The following is a 23,347-nucleotide window of genomic DNA, read 5'->3' as shown; positions in this document are numbered from 1 at the left end:
TGCACAATAATATAACTACTATAATACTGCTCCTATGTACAAGAATATAACTACTATAATACTGCCCTAATGTACAAGAATATAACTACTATAATACTGCTCCTATGTACAAGAATATAACTGCTATAATACTGCCCCTATCTACAAGAATATAACTACTATAATACTGCCCCTATCTACAAGAATAGAACTACTATAATACTGCTGCTGATCATGTATTTTAGTGATATAGAGGCAGATGATGGTTGTGTTTTATGGTTTATGACTCTAATTGGTACTTTTTTTTTTATTTTGCTCTAGTTATTCGTCATTGATAATGGTGCCGATGACTGGAGAATTGCCATGACATATGAGCGGATTTTCTACATCAGCCTGGAGCTGCTTATCTGTGCCATTCATCCGATACCTGGCGAGTACAAATTCTTCTGGAATGCCCGCCTGGCTTTCTCGTACACACCATCCCAGGCCGAGGCCGATGTGGACATTATCCTCTCCATCCCCATGTTCCTGCGGCTCTATTTGATTGCCCGGGTCATGCTCTTGCACAGTAAACTTTTCACGGACGCTTCGTCACGTAGTATTGGGGCGCTCAACAAGATTAACTTTAACACTCGCTTCGTCATGAAGACGTTGATGACCATCTGCCCGGGCACTGTGTTACTGGTCTTCAGCATCTCCTTGTGGATTATCGCTGCGTGGACCGTGCGGGTCTGTGAGAGGTGAGACCCGCGGGGATAGGATATGGGTAGCTTAGCTTTCTTTGCACTTTTTCCTGATTTACACCATGGAGAATGCACTAGTTATATCCCGTGCTGATTGCAGAGCTGTAATCATAATTCTGTCACAGGCTATGCTGCTGTCACATTCAGATCCTACAGTATCTGTATTTTCTTAGGCCTTGTACGCACGCTGCACATTTTAGGCTAGGTTCACACTTCCGTTGTTTTAAATCCGTCAGGTCCGTCAGCAACGGATCAGTCGTTTTTTAGTTGGCAACTTATGCAACGAATGTGTTTTTCACAGGATTCCTTTCACAGGAATCCTGTGAAAAACTGATCCGTTGCGTCCGTTGCATCCGCTGTGCGTCCGTTTTTTGACGGATCAGTCATGATCCGTTTGTGTTTGGGACAGCCCAGTGGGTGTGCCAAACATGCTGGGCATGCTCAATAGAGCATGACGGAATCCAGCGCTGGATTCCGTCGTAAAACGGATTATGACGGAATCCAGCACCATAGACATACATTACAAGCGTGACGGACTGCGGCGGATTCCTGTGCAATGCGTCAATTTTGACGGCCAGTAAGGTTAAGTTCACATTTCCGCTAAAATGTATCAGTCACAACCCACTGGTCTTGTAAACAACGGAATCCGTTTAGCGGATTCCGTTGCTCCCATAGACTTGTATGAGCAGCGGATTGTGACTGATGATGCTGCGTTGCACCCTCCGCCCGACTGATCAGTCGTGGAACGACTGACCGCCGGGCGGGAGGAACGCAGCATGTAACGTTTTTTGAGCAGCGCGATCCGTCGGATTTCGCTGCGCATGCTCTCTGGCTCCCTGCACACGTCACCAGCTTTGGTTGGTTACCCGATATTTACCCTGGTTACGGTGCAAGGAGCCAGCGCTAAGCGGTGTAAGCCCGTAACCAAGGTAAATATCGGGTAACCAAGGTAAACATCGGGTGCTTTGCTACCCGATATTTAGTCTGGTTACGTGTGCAGGGAGACCGACACTTCCCCGCTTGGCCCCGCCCCCTCCCGCACTCCGCACATGTGTGTGTACACACACACACTCATGTGTCGCCAGGGGTTAAGGGGATACCCAGAACCGGGCCAAGGGTCGCTTCTGGAAAGGGGATCACGGTGTCGTGACCCGGTCTGTGCTCCCTGGTTCCACAATAAAAAGGGGGGTTGTGTTCGTGACGCCACCCGTGGAATGTGATCAGAGATGACCACCGCTGCTGCAGAACCTCCGGGGTGATGGAAGGCAGCTTGAGATGGGACGGCTCCCCACGGGTAGAGCCTTTTCCCCGGGGCAGTGTGATAGTAGTCTATGGGGGGAGTGCAGGACACGAGCACAATAAACAGGCAGACTCACGGTTTTGCAGTTTCTTTGTCTTTACTGGTGATGGTATTCAGCAGAGTACTGTCCACGGAGTCTGTGAGGGGTTCAGGGCTTCTCCCACCCAGCCGGGCCGTTTTGGCTTCCTTGCCTGCACTGTGTGTCTGTGGCCCTGCTGCTGCGTGAACTATGCAGCCGGCCCTGTGCTCCTCGGTACCGACCTGACAGGCAACTCGAGTCCTTACTAGTATGTTCCTGAACTCTGCGCTTGTTGCTTGTGTCTGTGGTACAGGTGAAAGATCTGGAATCTTCACTTCTCTGGTGGTAACTGTGCAGTATGTAACCTGCAGTCTCGGATCCAGCATCCGTTCTGTGTGCTCCACTGGGATGAGCTCAGCAATGCTCTGTCTCCCAGGAATGTTCCTCTGTGTACTCTGTCTCCTTCCCTCAGACCCTCAGCTAGGCCTGGAATTGGTCAGTGGATCCTGAGGTGAGCTAAAGCCAGCTTCCAACCTACAGATCCTTTCTCCTCAGTGCTCTGCACTGAACTTCCAAACTGAAACTACTCTGAAACTACTTCTGACCATTTCCTCCCTCCACCAGAATATACAGGGAAGCAGCTTGGTCTCCCCCTTCTGGCCAGGAGGTCTTGGTGTTGTGTGTGGGGAGTTAACCCTTTGTGTTGTTACTGTGGCAACCCTGGGGTGCCACATTCCCCCTTAGTGAAGAACAGTACTCCGGGACTGTGAAACAAACAAACAAGTTATCACAACAATTATATATATACAGAGTCTCAAAGGGAAAAAATACAAAAACCTTAAAGTTCAAAAAGAGTCCAAAATGTTCAAAAATATATAAGTGTTCATACAGTATAGTCTCTGTAGGTACTGGGCTTTTGGTCTTAACGTTGCAATTAAATAAACATTTCAATCAACAAACACTTCTTAAAGGTGTCTCTACTCTGGTCATAAGTGCAGTAGGCCTCACGGCCCTCGGGCCACCAACAATGTGATCAAGTTGTAACTCTCCGTGCTGCCACCTTACACCACTCTTCTCTCACCTTTTCTGTACACTAAACTGTTACGGTTTTTCATATAAACATAACATATGTACATTTTATATGCAATTCCACATTAGTCTTTATATCTTGCTGGTATCTGACCCTGAGTACTACGCTGTGACCTGCGTACTGCTGGTGTACTGGGTGTACTTAGCATAATGGTGTGGGTGGAAGTGTACCTATTTGGTGTTTCTGGTACTTGTGAGGATGGTGGACTGACTGTAGGACTGGCAAGCTCACTGGGACCAGGAATCTGTTCTTCCTCTACGGTTTCAACTTCCAGTTCTTCATGTCTTGGGACTTCTTGTGGTATGGATTCTGATTGTGGTTCCACCACTTGAGGGAAGGCGATCATTGGGACTACTACTGCTCCATAGTAATTTGGCCATGTTTTTGGGAAATCTCCTAAGACTGTATGGAATACATCTTCTTCCTTCTTGACAGGTTGTACCTGTATGGGTAAGGTGACTTCTGGTGTCTTCAGGGTTTCAGGACACGGTTTGAGTTGATCTCTTGACACGACAGCTGATGTCCTTCCTTCATCCTTACTGATGAGACATACTTTGGGATTATCCATATTGGATGGTAAGACTGTATATGGGGTGGTTTCCCACTGATTATCCAATTTGTTTGTGCGCCGTTTCCTCTTGAGAACTTGGTCACCAGGTTGCAATGGGGTTGCTAGAGCATGCTGGTTGAAGGTTCTCTCCTGTCTTCCCCTAGCTTGTTGGAGACTTTTCTCTACGCACTCTTGTACTTGGCGATACTGCTGCTGACGTAGGGTATCCCAATTGGATTCTTGAACTTCTGCATCTGGCTTCAGAATTCCCATATCTAGATCAATTGGCAGTTTACCGGGCCTTGCACGCATGAGGTAAGCGGGGGTGCAGTTTGTAGAACTCACCGGGACATGATTGTACAAGTCCACCAAGTCTGGCAATTTCTCTGGCCATTGATTTCTTTCTGACTCTGGTAAGGTCTTCAACAGGTCAATCACAATATGGTTCATCTTCTCACATAAGCCATTTGTTTGGGGGTGGTATGCTGTTGTGCGGATCTTTTTACAGCCATACATGTTGCAGAATTCTTGGAAGATCTGTGATTCGAAAGCTGGACCTTGATCTGCAAGGACTTGTTCTGGGTAACCATGGGGTCTGCAAAAGTACGTCTGGAATGCTTTAGCTGCTGTTCTAGCTGTAAGGTCTTTCACGGGTACCACCACTAAGAAGCGTGAGTAATGGTCCACGATGGTTAAGGCATAGACATAGCCGGACCGGCTTGGTGACAACTTGACGTGGTCTAATGCGACTAGCTCGAGTGGTTGCTTGGTTACTATGGACTGGAGTGGAGCTCTCTGGTTCTGTTGATCCTTTCTTCTGAGGTTGCACGGTCCGCATTTTCTACACCAATCTTCAATTGATTTTCTCATGCCAACCCAGTACAATCTTTCTCTTAAGAGCACTTCCAACTTTTTCCAACCAAAATGACCAGCACCGTCGTGGTAAGCTTCCAGAACCATCTTGACGTCTCTCTTGGGCACGATGATCTGCCAGACCAACTCGTGTGTTTTTGGATTGGTGTGCCTTCTACAGAGCTTCCCTTGGTACAGGAACAATTTACCTCTCTCCTTCCAGAGATGTTGTGTCTCAGCTGGGGCATTCTGATTAGGGTATGCACCTTGTTGTGTAAGCAGTTCTTTCACTAGCTTCACAGCTGGATCGCTGTCTTGTGTGTCAGCCCATCCGTGGTGTGCTAATGGGTTGAGAGTTGCCTGCTGTTGTTTTTGGTAAACACTCGGTTGATACTGTCCCACCTTAGGACGGTGAAAGGCCGGCAGCTCAATTTCTTCCAGTCCCTCCGGTTCCTCTTCCACGTTCCCCGAGTGTGGCATCCGGGATAAGGCATCTGCATTCCCATTCTTGTGGCCTGCCCTGTACTTGATGACAAAGTTGTAGTTTGACAGTCGGGCTATCCATCGCTGTTCCAGCGCACCTAATTTTGCAGAGTCCAGGTGGGTCAACGGATTGTTGTCAGTAAAGATGGTAAATTCTGCAGCTGCCAGGTAGTGTTTGAAACGCTCTGTTACAGCCCAAACTACTGCCAGTAGTTCTAACTTGAAGGAGCTGTAATTCTCAGGGTTTCTTTCTGTAGGCCGGAGCTTCCTGCTTGCAAAGGCAATAACTTTCTCCTTGCCTTCCTGCCTTTGAGACAATACTGCTCCCAGTCCCACGTTGCTGGCATCCGTGTACAAAATGAAGGGTTGATGGTAATCTGGATATGCCAGGATCTCTTCTCCTGTCAGTGCCCACTTCAACTTCTTAAAGGACTCTTCTCTCTCATCACTCCACTGGAAAGGAGGATTTCGGGCTGCAGACTTCTTTGACTGTCCTACCAGGATGTCTTGAAGGGGAGCTGCTAGCTTCGTGAACCCTTTTATAAATCTTCTATAGTAGCCTACCAGTCCCAGGAATTGCCTCACCTCTTTCACGCTGGTGGGTCTCGGCCAATCTCTGATCACGGTAACTTTTTCAGGATCTGGTGCTACCCCTTCTGAGCTCACGACATGTCCCAGGTACTGTACCCTTGGCTTTAGAAGGTGACACTTGGATGGCTTGATTTTCATGCCATATCCAGATAAGGCTTCAAACACTTCTGCCAGGTCTTGTAGATGCTGTTCATAGGTCTTGGAGTAGACTATGACGTCATCCAGGTACAGGAGGACAGTTTCAAAGTTCTTATGTCCTAGGCAGCACTCCATCATTCGCTGGAAGGTTCCAGGTGCGTTGCAGAGTCCAAACGGCATACAATTGAACTCACAGAGGCCCATCGGTGTGGTGAATGCTGTCTTCTCCTTATCAGCCTCTGCCACAGGAACTTGCCAATACCCACTAGTCAGATCTAGGGTGGAAAAGTAAGTAGCGGATTTTAATGCAGCCAATGACTCTTCTATCCTAGGTAATGGGTATGCATCCTTGTGTGTAATGCGGTTGATCCGTCTGTAGTCTACACACATCCTCATGGTCCCATCTTTTTTCTTAACTAGCACTAGTGGGGCTGCCCAGGGGCTACAACTGTCTCTTATTACCCCTGCTTCTTTCATTTCTTTGAGCATGTCTTTGGCGCATTGGTAGTGAGCCGGTGGTACTAGTCTATACCTCTCCTTTATGGGTGGATGGTTACCTGTGGGTATAGTGTGCTCTACCCCTTTGATCTGCCCAAAGTCTAATGGGTGTTTGCTGAATATTTGTTCATATTCTTTCACTACTCGGTATACTCCATGCTTTTGATGGGAGGGTGTAGAATCGGTACCTACATGTAGCTTTTGGCACCAATCCTCCAGCTTTCCCTCTGAGCCATTGTCTTCCGCCTGACTTGACGGCTTCAAGGGCTCAACGGTGGTGATGGCGTTGTTATCAACCGTATATAGCTTAGCCATGGTAGCATACTTTGGTAGGGTGACCTCATCTTCCCCACAATTTAGAAGGCGTATTGGCACTCTTCCCCTGTGTACCTCAACTATTCCTCTGGCCGTCAATACAGTGGGCCTACTGTCTGAGTACACAGGTTCTACCAGGGCCTGATAGTCTCGCCCTCTGATGCCTATTGCGGCTCTACACCAGACCAGCATTTCAGTTTTGGGAGGAATTACAATAGGTATTGGGTCACTTACCCTTGCACTGCCAATTTCACCTCCTGACATTTCTACCTGCTGCTTCAGCATCAAGGCTTTAATTTCCTTCTGCAGGAGTCTCTGTTGCCCAGGTTTGGCAGTCTCGACGATCTGCTGCAAGACAGTAATTACCTCTGCAAAACAATTTTCAATTACATTCATTCCTAGCAGCATAGTTGGTTCACGTTCTCGTCGGTCAACATCAACAATGATAATACCCTGATTCTGCAATTCTACTCTCCCAACCTTAATGGTCATTTCTCTGAAACCAACCTGTGGTACTAATTCACCATTGCTAGCCCATATATTCAATGCAACATTAGATGGACCACTGCTAACGTCTGAATCAGCCCAGTACCTCTTATAAAGGACATGCGGAATTGATGATATTTGGGAACCAGTGTCCAGCAAGGCGTTGAGCGGAATGCCATCCAGCACGATGGGGATGACTGGACGTCCCCCCACATACTTGTCGTGCCAGGGTGAAGGACCTTGAGAGTTCATTCCTGAGGAGCGGCCCGCCTCCCCAGGGGATCCCCATTTAAAGCACATTCACGGGCAAAGTGACCTGGCTCATTGCAACGGCGGCAAATGGGCTGTCCATCCGGCTGGTAGCGGTCGCTGGGTCGTCCTCTCGTCGCTTGGTATCTCCTAGGCCTCATCCATGGGACATCCTCCTTGCTGGTCGCCAGCTCAATCTTGGGTGCAGACTTGGATCCACGCAGCTCCTGGACGATTCTAGCCATGGAAGCAACAGTGTCTGTCAGGGCATCAAGCCTTTGATGTAGAGCCTCATTAGTGATCGGCTCCAGGTGGTTAGCAGCAGCGGCTGACATGGCCGATGTCACCGGCACTACTGGCTGCTGGGGTGCCACTGTAAGGTGTTGAACAGAGTCTATATCCTGCGGCTCCTCCACCTGCTGGAGGCGGATGGCTCTATCCTTTAGCTGGGCAAATGTTAGTCCTGGATCCTGGATCACCATCATGCTCAGTTGTCCCCGGTGGGAAGGGGATGAGAGTCCATCCAGGAATTGGTCTATCAGCAGCTTATCTGCTCCAGGGGCTAAGGCAGGTTCTGCTAATTTAAGTGCTCCGAGCGCCTCCTGCAAGTTTAAGGCAAAGTCTCTTGCGCTCTCTCTAGGTTTTTGCTTGCATCCAAAGAACCTCATTTTAGCCCGGCTGCCAGCAGTGGATTCAAAAGCTGCTTTTAGTCCAGCTATTATATGCTCTACAGTGTCTTTTGCATCGTCCGGCCAGGATGTAACCTCCCGCTGGGCATTGCCAGTTAACTGTCCCATAAGCATACCAACACGCTGAGCTTCTGTCAGGGGGTACATGCTGTAGTAGATTTTTAGCTTTCCGATAAAGTCATTAAGTGTGTTGGGCTCACCTGAGTACTGCGGCAGCCACACTGCACCCGGGGTGTACGGCATCAGGAACGGCATGATAGGTGCCGCTGCACCGCCGGGTACAACAGCGTCTCCCTGCTGCGACATCTTTGCGCCCCCTTAGTTAATTTCACCAGTCTTCTTGACAGCAAGCCTGGGACACTTTTCTACGTTTTCGTTCGGGTCGCAGCACCGAGCGCACCTCCTCAGCAAGCGGTGGGCGGAGTCTTAGTTTAGGCGCGATGTTTTCCCGCGCGTAGCAGGTAATGGCGTGATTAAAGATGGCGCCTGGAAAATTTTACCAATGATGTTTTTGGATTTTTCCAGGTATGTTTGCAAAGTTTAAAGTCCGTTCTTTGTTGCAACAATTCACAGTGCAAGTCTTTTATGCTATGCAATAAGTCTTTACAGGCGCACGTCACCCGGGTTGCAGCCGGGTCCAGTCCGGATCCTGTTCGTGACGCCAAAGTTGTGTCGCCAGGGGTTAAGGGGATACCCAGAACCGGGCCAAGGGTCGCTTCTGGAAAGGGGATCACGGTGTCGTGACCCGGTCTGTGCTCCCTGGTTCCACAATAAAAAGGGGGGTTGTGTTCGTGACGCCACCCGTGGAATGTGATCAGAGATGACCACCGCTGCTGCAGAACCTCCGGGGTGATGGAAGGCAGCTTGAGATGGGACGGCTCCCCACGGGTAGAGCCTTTTCCCCGGGGCAGTGTGATAGTAGTCTATGGGGGGAGTGCAGGACACGAGCACAATAAACAGGCAGACTCACGGTTTTGCAGTTTCTTTGTCTTTACTGGTGATGGTATTCAGCAGAGTACTGTCCACGGAGTCTGTGAGGGGTTCAGGGCTTCTCCCACCCAGCCGGGCCGTTTTGGCTTCCTTGCCTGCACTGTGTGTCTGTGGCCCTGCTGCTGCGTGAACTATGCAGCCGGCCCTGTGCTCCTCGGTACCGACCTGACAGGCAACTCGAGTCCTTACTAGTATGTTCCTGAACTCTGCGCTTGTTGCTTGTGTCTGTGGTACAGGTGAAAGATCTGGAATCTTCACTTCTCTGGTGGTAACTGTGCAGTATGTAACCTGCAGTCTCGGATCCAGCATCCGTTCTGTGTGCTCCACTGGGATGAGCTCAGCAATGCTCTGTCTCCCAGGAATGTTCCTCTGTGTACTCTGTCTCCTTCCCTCAGACCCTCAGCTAGGCCTGGAATTGGTCAGTGGATCCTGAGGTGAGCTAAAGCCAGCTTCCAACCTACAGATCCTTTCTCCTCAGTGCTCTGCACTGAACTTCCAAACTGAAACTACTCTGAAACTACTTCTGACCATTTCCTCCCTCCACCAGAATATACAGGGAAGCAGCTTGGTCTCCCCCTTCTGGCCAGGAGGTCTTGGTGTTGTGTGTGGGGAGTTAACCCTTTGTGTTGTTACTGTGGCAACCCTGGGGTGCCACACTCACACATACACTCACCTGTCCCCAGCCATGCAGACCGCAGCACTGCCACTGACATCCTCAGCGCCTGGCCCCGCCCCCCACTCGGCTCCGCCCCCTCCCGCATTCAGCATGTGTATACACACACACACTCACCTGTCCTGCAGTCCCTGCGGCACTGACGTCCCCCCCCGAACTCCGCCCCCGAACTCCGCCCCCCCGCATACAACGGAATCCGACAAAGAATTCTGTTCTTTGTCATCCGTTGTACAGCGTTGAACAGCGCATCAGTCACATGCGTCAAGCGACGCATGTGACTGATACAAAACAACGGAAATGTGAACTTAGCTTAAACCGTTACATTCTGCGTTGCTCCCGCCCGGCGGTCAGTCAAAAAACGACTGACCGCGACGCAGCGGATGCAACGCAAGGTCATCAGTCGCAATCCGCCACTAATACAAGTCTATGGGACACAACGGAATCCGCTAAACGGATAGCGTTGTTTACCATAGCCGCGGATTGTGACTGATATATTTTAACGGAAGTGTGAACCTAGCCTAAGATTCAGTTTTGGTCCGAGAACTACATGTATTTCCTTCCCCAGCAAAGTCTATGAGATTTCATTTTTGCTGTCCGCACATAGCGGTTTTTCTTTTTGGCTGCATCTTTGTAGTGATCACAATGATGAAGCATGTCAGTTCTTTCTGCGTTTTTGGGCCCTTCCAGTCATAGATTTGACTTAAAAAAACTCACTGGGTAAAAACACTGTAAAAAAAATATGCTGTAAAAATGCAAGAAATGCATGCCGAAGGAGCGCTTTTTTGGGACCAAAAACTTGCATCTTTGTGGTCACCAGCAGCGTGCGCACATAGCCTCAAGTCTCTAGTTTTATCCGGAGACATGCCCGATTACCAGAATGTAAAGTCCTATAACGCGGATGTGCAGATAGCGGTGTAATATTGGAGTGCGGCACCTCCACCACTCATAGGGAGGATCCAATGTTATCGGTAATAAAAGTGTTAATATAATAATGAGGTTTTTTGCTAAAAGCAATTATTACAAGACCATTATGTTATTGCACTATATGGCGGTTAAAAGCGAACAACCCCCTTGTGTATAATCCCATCTAGTAGAGGGAAGTAATATGTTTAATGGACTGATGTTGATTAGCAGCAGAGATATGAAAATTGCTGATTTATCTGTTTGTGCAGCGTTGAGTGCAGATGATGCCATATCTGCAGTAATGGTGGGCATCAGGCCTAGGGTGGTCCAGAAATACCGCCGGGAACAGCAGACGACCATAGGATGGGCTATGCCACGGGCTGGGACTGGTAACATCATCCAGGCCCACATCCATCAAACTGGAGACTGGAGAGAGGCAGGGGTGTAGCATGCAGAGTCCTATGTGGGTGTTTTCACATATAAGCACAGTGCATTCCTCGAATCTCACAGTAGTGAGATACTAAGGCGGGCTTTGCACGTTGCGACATCACGAGCCGATGCTGCGATGTCGCACGCGATAGTCCCCGCCCCCGTCGCAGGTACAATATCTTGTGAAAGCTGGCGTAGCGAAAACTATCGCTACGCCAGCTTCACATGCACTCACCTGCCCTGCGACCGTCGCTCTGGCCGGCGACCCGCCTCCTTATTAAGGGGGCGGGTCGTATGGCGTCACTGCGACGTCACACGGCAGGCGGTCAATAGGAGCAGAGGGGCGTAGATGAGCGGGATGTAAACATCCCGCCCACCTCCTCCCTTCCACATATCCTACGGAAGCCGCAGTGACGCCGGTAGGAGATGTTCCTCGCTCCTGCGACTTCACACACAGCGATGTGTGCTGCCACAGGAGCGAGGAACAACATCGGACCATCGCGTCAGCGTAATCATGGATTACGCCGACGCTGCACCGATGATACGATTACGACGCTTTTGCGCTTGTTAATCGTATCATCTAGCCTTTACACACTACGATGTCGCATGCGATGCCGGAAGTACGTCATTTTCAATTTGACCCCACCGACATCGCACCTGCGATGTCGTAGTGTGCAAAGCCCGCCTTAGGCTAAGTTCACACTTCCGTTGTTTTGCATCAGTCACATGCGTTGCGTGACGTATGGGACTGATGCGTTGTAAAACGGGTGACAAAATAGAGAGGGGGAGATAGAGAGATAGGATTTCAGACGATTTCAAAGCTAAGCTACGCCTAGACATGCTGGGCATGCTCAGTAGAACGGGACGGAATCCTGCACTGGAATCCGTCACCTGACGCATGACAACGGAATCCTGCACCATAGACATACATTACACCTCCTGACGGATTCTGACGGGTGCATTTTTTTGCCGCTAGAAAAAAACGTTGCATTATGCGTCCCTCCCGCCCGACGGTCAGTCACTAAACGACTGATGCGCCGCGCGGCGGGTGCAACGCAAGGTCATCAGTCACAATCTGCCGCTCATACAAGTCTATGGGAAACAACAGAATCCGCCAAACGGATTGCGATGTTTCTCAGAGCGGCGGATTGTGACTGATACAAAATAACAGAAGTGTGAACATCGCCTAACCGACAAATGTCAGCATTCTATGTCTCATAATGGTGAATAAAATATAGTGCCAGCCTGATAGTAGTGGCTATATTACCAGGGAGGGGCGGGTGAGAAACACTGGGACTTCCGACACTGAATGCAGTGTACGTTTTCGTAGATGCCAGTGGATACATTTTTGACTCTATTTAGAAGATGATGGTGCTGCGGCCAATAAATAAATATTGGTTTATTTAAAGGAGAGGTCCTTTAAATCCAAAATGATTTTTCAGAGCATGAAAACAGTTGTAAACAAGATTACTGATTACCCAGAGTGTCACTGGTGAGGCAGCCGGGTGGAAAATGATCTCCGAAATCCTCCAGGGCGATGACAGACCCATTCTGCATTCGTAGCGCGTTTTCCCATTTGCAATGTTGCCTGCGACCATCATTCACGTGACGTGTTGATACACTAAGTATAAAAATCTGATTAGCAGTTGCTGTGATGATGATCACCGCCGGGAAAATCCACACTTGTGTCAAATTTCTGCCATCAGATCCTTTAATGTAAGATTTAGTAATAATCAGGGGCTGCAATTGGGAGGGGGGGGAACGTTGGAAAAAAACTGCCGTATTTATGTGATAGAAAATAAATAAAGAAAATAAAACTACAAAAGAAGGTAAATAATGGGTATAAGATACAACAAATCTTAAGATGTTGCTTCATGTGATATGGATATCCCTTCAAAATGTTGCCTGTGCTAATACTGTAGGAAAGTCACTAAGGAGGAGGCCATTTCCAAGTCTGGACATTATGCTCTTGTCTCTCGTCGGCAGGTATCATGACCAGCAGGACGTCACCAGCAATTTCCTAGGTGCCATGTGGTTGATTTCCATAACGTTCCTCTCCATTGGCTACGGAGACATGGTGCCAAACACCTACTGTGGGAAGGGTGTTTGCCTTCTGACGGGCATAATGGTGAGTGATTAAGAAAGAAAGTAGATTTTATACAAGGGTTGTCTGCCAGGCTATCACTGTAGCGTAACTTAAGGGATGGCCATGGGGCCCGGCAAACCCCCAAGGGCACCAGATCATATGCTAGCTTCTTGTGAGGCTATTTATTTTGCTTTTTCCTACACCCTTTAAGAGAAACTATTCAGCATAGTCGACAGTAATAGTCTCCATGTTGGTTTCCAATACATTGTCGAAGACGATAATGAAAATGCCCCAAAAAGGTCTTGTGCAAAGGAATCGAGTACTGGGCTGAAATAAACACTTACTAGAAAGTAGCTGCATATGACTGTAGGGCAGCCTGGTAGGTGACTGCTGTCTGTTCCATATGTTAGCAGATCTTGGCTATACATATGCCGTGTGTGTGAAGGCATCCCTCTTCTTCGGTATAGGCGGTGGCAGCTGAGCCTGCGGTATATAATCAGCCTCCCGTTGATTAAAAATATCTCGTTCTAATTCCGGGCCTCCAATTATCTTCCCTCTGGATTCCAGCAGTAATTATTTTTTTTTTGCAGCTTTTCTTTTGGAACTTCCATTTTCCCCGTCGCGCTCTCACTTTCTTTATTAACATTTCTCTCTCTCCACTTGTTTTTCTCGATTCCTGGCCATGGAAATGCCCTGTGTCTTTCTCTTTTATTGTATAATGAATGTCATTTTGTAGCTGAGTCATTTCATGTGAGGGTTTTCCCTTCCTTTCAACCTTCTTTCCTCTGGTGGCTTCCCTCTCATGGATTTATTATTATTGTGTGGTCGGTAATGAGCCCTTAGCAGTAGGCCTTACAGCTGTGTTGCCATGGTAACAGAGGAGGCCGCAGCGTCGCCTCTGGTATCTATCCCTGTGCGAAGTGGAACATTTTTTGTCAGGTTGTAAATGGGCTTAATCACTGTTTTCTATTCAATTTTCACTAGCAATGCAATTAACGTTGCTACACAACGGAGCCACTTACCTGTCTTGCTTGCAGCCATCTTGCAGCCTTATAGCTGTACCAATAAATAAATCGTATACCATGCTTGGAGACCAGGTCTGAATGGGTTAAAGCAGCCACTGCTGTCAAATTGCTTTAAAATACCTTACATTTCTTCTATATTTTGACCATTATTTTGAAGTAACTTAAGGTACATAAGATCCTTACAGTCATATGAAAAAGTTTGGGCCCCCCTATTAATGTTAACCTTTTTTCTTTATAACAATTTGGGTTTTTGCTATTTCAGTTTCATATATCTAATAACTGATGGACTGAGTAATATTTCTGGATTGAAATGAGGTTTATTGTACTAACAGAAAATGTGCAATCCGCATTTAAACAAAATTTGACCGGTGCAAAAGTATGGGCACCTCAACATAAAAGTGACATTAATATTTTGTAGCTCCTCCTTTTGCAAAAATCACAGCCTCTAGTCGCTTCCTGTAGCTTTTAATGAGTTCCTGGATCCTGGATGAAGGTATATTTGACCATTTCTGGTTACAAAACAATTCCAGTTCAGGTAAGTTTGATGGTCGCCGAGCATGGACAGCCGCTTCACATCATCCCACAGATGTTCAATGATATTCAGGTCTGGGGACTGAGATGGCCATTCCAGAACATTGTAATTGTTCCTCTGCATGAATGCCTGAGTAGATTTGGAGCGGTGTTTTGGATCATTGTCTTGCTGAAATATCCATCCCCTGCGTAACTTCAACTTCGTCACTGATTCTTGCACATTCTTGTCAAGAATCCGCTGATACTGAGTTGCATCCATGCGACCCTCAACTTTAACAAGATTCCCGGTGCCGGCATTGGCCACACAGCCCCAAAGCATGATGGAACCTCCACCAAATTTTACTGTGGGTAGCAAGTGCTTTTCTTGGAATGCCGTGTTTTTTTGCTTCCATGCATAACGCCTTTTTGTATGACCAAACAACTCAATCTTTGTTTCATCAGTCCACAGGACCTCCTTCCAAAATGTAACTGGCTTGTCCAAATGTGCTTTTGCATACCTCAGGCGACTCTGTTTGTGGCGTGCTTGCAGAAACGGCATCTTTCGCATCACTCTCCCATACAGCTTCTCCTTGTGCAATGTGCGCTGTATTGTTGACCGATGCACATTGACACCATCTGCAGCAAGATGATGCTGCAGGTCTTTGGAGGTGGTCTGTGGATTGTCCTTGACTGTTCTCACCATTCTTCGTCTCTGCCTTTCTGATATTTTTCTTGCCCTGCCACTTCTGGGCTTAACAAGAACTGTACCTGTGTTCTTCCATTTCCTTACTATGTTCCTCACAGTGGAAACTGACAGTTTAAATCTCTGAGACAACTTTTTGTACCTTCCCCTGAACAACTATGTTGAATAATCTTTGTTTTCAGATCATTTGAGAGTTGTTTTGAGGAGCTCATGATGCCAGTCTTCATAGGAGATTCAAATAGGAGAACAACTTGCAAGTGGCCACCTTAAATACCTTTTCTCATGATTGGATACACCTGCCTATGAAGTTCAAAGCTCAATGAGGTTATAAAACCAATTTAGTGCTTTAGTAAGTCAGTAAAATGTAGTTAGGAGTGTTCAAATCAAGAAATTGATAAGGGTGCCCATACTTTTGCACCGGTCAAATTTTCTTTAAATGCGGATTGCACATTTTCTGTTAGTACAATAAACCTCATTTCAATCCAGAAATTTTACTCAGTCCATCAGTTATTAGATGTATGAAACTGAAATAGCAAAAACCCAAATTGTTATAAAGAAAAAAGGTTCACATTAATAGGGGTGCCCAAACTTTTTCATATGACTGTATAATAACATATATTCCTTTACTAATTCAGTTACACAAAGCATTATGCTCCAGAGCTGTACTCACTATTCTACTTGTGCAGTCACTGTGCACATACTTTACAGTACTGATCCTGAGTTACCTCCTGTATTATACTCCAGAGCTTCACTCATTATTCCGCTGGTGGAGTCACTGTGTACATACATTACTGATCCTGAGTTACCTCCTGTATTATCCTCCCCAGCTGCACTCACCTGACGGATGCTTTCAGTACACCAGGATGGTATTTGGGTTGCAGGGAGCCCCGGCCACTTTCCAGAGGGATATGGACCGGACCTTAGCTCCTACCACACGAAGTAGGAAACAACATACATGGATGACATTGTGATCCTCAGCCCGGATTCGGAAAGTTGTCTGAAAAAGGTTCAGGTGGTGCTGGATGCACTGTGAAGGCGGGGTTTACCATAAACCCAAAAAAATGGGTCAGAGGAAGTAGGAGGCCAGGTACCTAGGTTATATTGTTGGTAGGGGCCAAATCAAGCCTCAAGTGAATAATGTGGAGGCGGTCCAAAAGTGGCCACGACTACTCTCTAAGAAGCAGGTTGCATTTCTGGCAATTGTTAGATATTATTGGTGGTTTATACAGAATTTTACCACGCTGTCCGCACGCACCACTGACTGACCTCCTTAAGGGCACAAAGTCATCGATGGCCAAGTGGACTTTTGAAGCAAAGACTATTTTTCAGGAATTGAAGATAGCTCTGTCTAAACTAGCAGCCTTGGAGGCACCTGACTTCACTAAGGAGCTTGTGCTTCAGACCGACGTTTCAGATGTCAGGTTAGCAGCCATGTTGTTGCAGGAAATAAATGATAAGGAACATCCGATCCTTTACATGAGTAGGAGACTCTCCTCCTATGAGAAAAACTATGCCATTGTGGAGGAGGAGTGCTTGGCCGTTTGCTGTTCGGTTGACACTTTGAAATATTACCTGCTAGGCCGAAAGTTTAGACTAGTGTCAGACCATGCGCCTCCTTGAGGCTCCCCTATGCAGTGCCCGAAGGTGCCAAACTCCCTTGGCTTTGAGCAGTGGGGGGAATAAGGTAATCACTAGAGTTGAGTGGACTTCTAATAATCCGTGTCCGGCGGATCCGTCGCGGGTTGGCAAAGAAGTCCGTATCCGATGAGAGAGAGAGAGAGGAGAGAGAGAGAGAGGAGAGAGGAGAGAGAGAGGAAAAAAAAAAATCCCGGATCCGGATCGTGCAGCCGGATTCCCGCGACCGGGTTGGACCCGGATCGGACGCAGAAACCGCGCGGATCCAGATTTTTACAGTTCGGATCCGCTCAACACTAGTAATCACTGGTAAAGTAGAAGAGGAGAGATATGTCTGTGAGATGATTAGCTTCAGTAATGTAAACCTGGGGGTTATACTTCAGTAAATTAGGTACTGAGAGAGTTAAATGGCTTTTAACAGGGATGTTTTTTTGTGAACAGCTAAACAGGTGGGTGGCACAGCTGTTCCCCATATTCAAATTCAAATTCAAATTCAAATATGCTTTATTGGCAGGACCAAAATGCAGTTAGTGTTGCCAAAGCAAGAGTAATACAGTAAGTAAGGTGGGAGGGGATCAGGGTTATGGGGAGTTGGGAGGCACAATTTGGGCTCTGACAGTCCATTTAGGGGTCTTAGGTTCCCCTCAGCTTATGACATGTGGTGACATATTGGGCGGCGATCTCCACCATTGATTCCTCTTCCCCCAGTAGGTTGCGGAGTTTCATGTCCTCATCCATGGATGGAAAGCCCGGGCTATGGGTGGTAAATTTCTGGAAGTGGGAGGCCCTCACTGCTGAGTATTTGTCACAGTGCAGTAGGAAATGCGTCTCGTCCTCCAGAGCCCCCTGCTGGCAGTGGTGGCACAGTCTGTTCTCCCGCGGCTTGTATGTCTGTCGGTGCCGCCCTGTTTCCACCTCTAGGCTGTGGGCACTCAGTCTGTACAGACTCAGGGTCTGCCTGTCTTTGGGGTGGCGTAGCCTTTCCAGATATGGGGCCAGAGTGTAGTCCCTCCGCAGTGACCGGTAGATGGTGAGTTTCTGGGAGTTCTCTAATTCACTCTTCCAGTCCTCTATGTATTGCATCTTGCGGCTCTCTGAGATCTCTTTTATTTGGGCTTTTGTCAGGGGGTGTTGCTGACTTTGGCTGGACTGGCTGCCGCAGTTCTTGGCTTGCTCTGGGCTCCGGCTCAGTAGGGCTTTATGATGGTAGGAGCTGGGGTTGCTGTTCTGTATGTGCGCCTGGTGTGATAGCGCCCTCTTGTGTATAGTGAACCATAAGGGGAATCGGCCCAGCTCTGCCCGACAGGCTATGTTTGAGGTGCTGCGATGGACTTGGAGGAGATATTTACAGAACTCCATGTGGAAGACTTCGGTAGGGCTGGAATCCCACTTTGTGTGGTCTGGGTAGGTCACTGGGCCCCATACCTCGCTGCCATATAACAGTATAGGGGTGATGACGCTGTCAAATATCTTGAGCCAGACTCTCACAGGTGGTTTGAGGTGGTACAGTTGTCTTCTGATGGCATAGAAGGTTCTGCATGCTTTTCCTTTCAGGGCTTCTGCTGCTTGCTTGAGGCTCCCGTTATTGCTTAGCTCCAGACCGAGGTAGGTATAGCTGCTGGTTTTCTCCAGCGTGGAGCCATTTAATGTGAAGGAGGGAGTGTTTATTTTGTTCTGGTTCCTCTTCTGAAACACCATGACTTTGGTCTTCTTTTGGTTGATGGGAAGCGCCCATGTGGTGCTGAATGTTTCCAGTACTGCCAGGCTATCTTGGAGGCCTCTTTCAGTTGGGGAGAGTAGCAGGAGGTCATCTGCGTACAGCAGGAACTTCACCTCTTGGTCATGCAGACTGAGGCCTGGAGTGGGGGAGGACTCTAGAGCTGCTGCTAGTCCATTTATATAGATGTTGAATAGAGTTGGACTCAGGCTGCAGCCCTGTCTGACCCCACGGCCCTGTCGGAAGAAAGCCGTCCTCTTCCCGTTCACCTTCACGCTGCACCGGTTCTCAGTGTATGAGCTCTTGATCACGTCGTAGGTTCTGCCACCTATTCCGCTCTCCAGAAGTTTCAGGAACAGGCCTGGATGCCACACTGAGTCAAAGGCCTTTTTGAAGTCCACGAAACATGCAAATATTTTCCCCTGTTTTTTGTCGTGGACGTGGGTCTTGATGAGGCTTTGCAGGGTGTAAATGTGGTCCGTGGTGCGGTGGTTTGGCATGAACCCAGCTTGGCTTCTGCTGAGGACATCACCCTGGGTGAGGAAGGCGATAATCCTTTTATTAATGATGCTGTTAAACAGTTTTCCCAGAATACTGTTGACACAGATCCCTCTGTAGTTTGCTGGGTCATATCGGTCTCCATCCTTGTAGATGGGCGTTATGAGACCTTGATTCCAGCTTTGAGGGAAGTAGCCGGCACTCAGGACGTGGGTGAATAGTTTTGCCAGTGCTGCATGAATATCTGGGGAACTGTATTTGATCATCTCTGGCAGGATGCCATCACTGCCCGCGGCCTTCTTACATTTTAGCAGTTTGATTCTGTCTTTTATTTCCAGCACACTGATTGGTATGTCCAGAGGATGTCCAGAGGATTTTGAAAGTCCTTGATTGTCTCCTCCATGTCCCTCAGTTTAGTCATCTCCAGCCACACCTCAGGGTGTGAATGTCAGGCCTCTGACACCGCTCTGGGGGTAACAGACCTCCTCCCTGCTGCTCTGAGTGTGAGCAGAGCAGACCCTGAACCTTAGTGCGTGGAACCCAAAGTTATATGGACTGTGTTTATGTTCTTTTATGTTCTTTTGTTTTCTTTGTGAGCGGACAGGTGTTTTTTCTTCTTTTTGTTTTCCTGGTTTATGGAGTTTAATGAACCAGTGGAAAATTTGTGAAGCTTTTTTGTAACTACTTTGAACGGCCGCTGAGTGAGTGGATCTACCACAGTACATACATTACTTATCTGCAAGGTTATGTTCACACGCGGCATATTTTTTTTTACCGCAAAGATACGTTTTGTCCCACAAAAAAACGCACCGTGGTAAAAACGCCTCAAAAATGCAATGTGTTTTTGATGCGTTTTGCCCAATGCGTTTTTATAAGTCAAATCTACTGACTGTAAGGGCTCAAAAACGCAAAAAGAATTGACATGCTGCATCTTCAAAAACGAAGCCGAAAAAAAGATCCACAGTGGGGACAGCAAAATCGAAATCTCATAGCTTTGCTGGAGGAAGGAAATGCATGCATTTTGGTGCATCTTTGTGACCTCAAAAACACACCAAAAACGCAGCAAAAGATGCAGTGTGTGAACATAGCTAATGAACCTGAGTTCATCCTGTATTATACTTCAGAGCTGCACTCACTATTCTGTGAATAGTCACTATGTACATACATTACATATCCTGTACTGATCCTGAGTTACCTCCTGTATTATACTCCAGAGCTGCACTCACTATTCTGTGAATAGTCACTGTGTACATGCATTACATATCCTCTATGGATCCTGAGTTACCTCCTGTATTATACTCCAGAGCTGCACTCACTATTCTGTGAATAGTCACTGTGTACATGCATTACATATCCTCTATGGATCCTGAGTTACCTCCTGTATTATACTCCAGAGCTGCACTCACTATTCTGTGAATAGTCACTGTGTACATGCATTACATATCCTCTATGGATCCTGAGTTACCTCCTGTATTATACTCCAGAGCTGCACTCACTATTCTGTGAATAGTCACTGTGTACATGCATTACATATCCTCTATGGATCCTGAGTTACCTCCTGTATTATACTCCAGAGCTGCACTCACTATTCTGTGAATAGTCACTATGTACATACATTACATATCCTGTACTGATCCTGAGTTACCTCCTGTATTATACTCCAGAGCTGCACTCACTATTCTGTGAATAGTCACTGTGTACATGCATTACATATCCTGTACGGATCCTGAGTTATATCCTGTATTATTATTTATTGTTATAGTGCCATTTATTCCATGGCCCTTTGTTAGGGTGAACTCTTACAAAGTTCCACAAGTTGCCTACTACCTGATTCTAATTGGTGTGGATCGAGTGCATGCTTGAAAAATGAGATCAGACACACAGTCGGATATTCATCCTTCCTCGACCAAAGTCAGCCCAGACTGCCAGGTTAAGGCTACTTTCACACATCCGGTTTGAGCAGTGCGGCTCAATCCGGCTGTCAAACCTATGCAACGGATGCGGCGAAAATACCGCATCCTTTGCATAAGTTTTTACATGCGGCCCGTCCGTTTTTTTCCCGTTGAGGCATGCTACTGAGCATGCGCAGTGGAAGAAACCGCATGCGGCGGCCGGATGCATTTTTTCCCTCATCGCGCCGCATCCGGCGTCCATAGGCATGCATTGAAAAATGCAGCGGCCGGATGCGGCGCGATGCGGTTTTTTTGCCGGAGCAAAAAACGTTGCAGGCAACGTTCCATCCGGCCGCGGCATCGGCTAAATCTGCCGCATGCGGCAAAAACCGGACCGAACGGAAGCCCATGCGGCACAATATGGCACTAATGTAAGTCTATGCAAAAAAAACCGCAACCGGCAGCAAAAAAAACGGTTGCGGTTTTTCTGCAGAGCGCCGTATTGTGCCGCAGAGCAAAAACCGGATGTGTGAAAGTAGCCTTATTCAAGATCATGCCTTTATAAAAACTGGGAAAAGGGGCATTGTCAGCCCTACAGTGGGCATACTTAGATGTGCCCATTGGTCAGTGGGTTGAACAATGTGTTAGTCCATGAGCTGATTGGTGGGCGTCATCATAGGCGGATCTATGACATCATTGGATGGATCCATGGTGATGGTGATGGGAGGGTCTGTCGTCATCTGGTGGATCCATGCTGATGGTAGGGTCTGTGATGTCATCGGGGGCCATCTTAGTTATATCTGAAAACCTGGCTCATGTATAGAGAACCGATTTCATTGAACACACTTCTCACAGTGCTCTATGTCTAGAGATTAATTAAGTATTTCATCTTATGGCTTTCCTCAACACCTTTATATGTGTAAAAAAGGTATAGATAACAGGGAAAAGTACAATAATCATAAACAATAAAAGACACGGATAAGTACAGCGGACCCTGACCGTATTATACTCCAGAGCTGAACTCACTATTCTGCTGGTGCAGTCACTGTGTACAGACATTAGCCTGTACTGATTCTGAGTTACATCCTGTAGTACACTGCAGAGCTGCACTCACTATCCTATTAAGCTTTGATTATGCAGAGGCACAGGCCTTATTCACCTGCATTAGATAAATATACAGTGCCTTATATAAAGACAAATTACCGAATTACTAAAATACAAATTACCAAAGCAAGTTTTGTGTAGACACTGAACACAAGTGTTGGATGCTCTGAGATTTCAGCTATGAAGTATGGAAATTTTGAATGCACCCAAAGCATCTTAAACGGTTTTATCAATTAGTGGTATCTGTGTCTGAAAGTCCTGGATTTTGGATGTCTCCTGCTGTTCCTCATTTTTCCTCTGTCGCCTCGTTAATATGTAGCTACATAACCGCATTGCTATGTATCTTGGGATCCCATTCTGCCACATGGAATTCATAGGATTCAGCAATGGTGCCCTCTCCTCGCATCGTTTTATAGGGAACATCCTTGTGTCTTCACATCCACGTAATTGGAGGTAGTATAAATTTTGTATGAATTGTCACCCCTCCGATTTCCTGACCTACTTATTGCTTTGCTGCAGAGCACGGAGGAGAGTGGAGGGAATTGTGCAGAGATTTTCTGATTGTCGGACGTGCCACGAGACATTCTGCGACCAGGCCTGAGTAGAAAATCTCATTATGCTGCTGGCTGCGGACATGCGCTTAGATGTTCCTCTCTCTATTTAGCAATTATGTAGACAGCACAAGGTCCATAATGGAAGCTTTCCATCACTTCCATAACAAAATAATATTAGTAATATTCTTTATTTACATAGTGCTGGCGAAGAATCATTTACATTAGAGGTTTTATCCATTAGGCCCCATAGCTCACAGTTGCAGATGCAGCAGTATCCTTACCGTTCTGTTCGTGCCATACTTCTGTGTACTCTCAAGTCTGGAAGGCGCCTGTACCATTATTCATCCTGATCTAACAGATTCACCAATACAATTTTGGAACCATCATTTCAGTCTGACACCCTGATAAAGTAGAAAGAAACACAAAGTCGACAAAAGAGGGTTCTAGCTCTAAGCACACTCTCCACTATCAGAAATACGTACTACGTGACAGCCATGGGTCCTAAAGAATGAAGTGGATCCTATCAAGGATATTCCACAATAGGGAAGAAAGCCACGGCATTCACAGTGAAAAGCCAAACTCGTATTTCATTCATTCCATGGAGCAGGATAAAAGAGCAGTAAGAGGGCCGGGTGCAGGCTCCCTG

The 23,347-nt window shown here is 47.2% G+C and overlaps 1 protein-coding gene across 1 annotated transcript in view; it reads left to right on the top strand.

The window, feature by feature from the left end:
* Nucleotides 1-23,347, top strand: part of KCNN3 (potassium calcium-activated channel subfamily N member 3) — a 165,321-nt gene that overhangs the window by 124,961 nt on the left and 17,013 nt on the right. The window contains exons 4-5 of the mRNA XM_075330999.1: nucleotides 301-719; nucleotides 12,964-13,105. Of these exons, the coding sequence (XP_075187114.1) occupies nucleotides 301-719; nucleotides 12,964-13,105 (561 nt within the window). The remainder of the gene's footprint in view (nucleotides 1-300; nucleotides 720-12,963; nucleotides 13,106-23,347) is intronic.

The sequence above is a fragment of the Anomaloglossus baeobatrachus genome, chromosome 12 (assembly GCF_048569485.1).
Source record: "Anomaloglossus baeobatrachus isolate aAnoBae1 chromosome 12, aAnoBae1.hap1, whole genome shotgun sequence".
NCBI classification, from domain to species: Eukaryota; Metazoa; Chordata; class Amphibia; order Anura; family Aromobatidae; genus Anomaloglossus; species Anomaloglossus baeobatrachus.
Note: the sequence above shows the minus strand (reverse complement) of the source record. Positions and strands in the feature narration are given on the sequence as shown.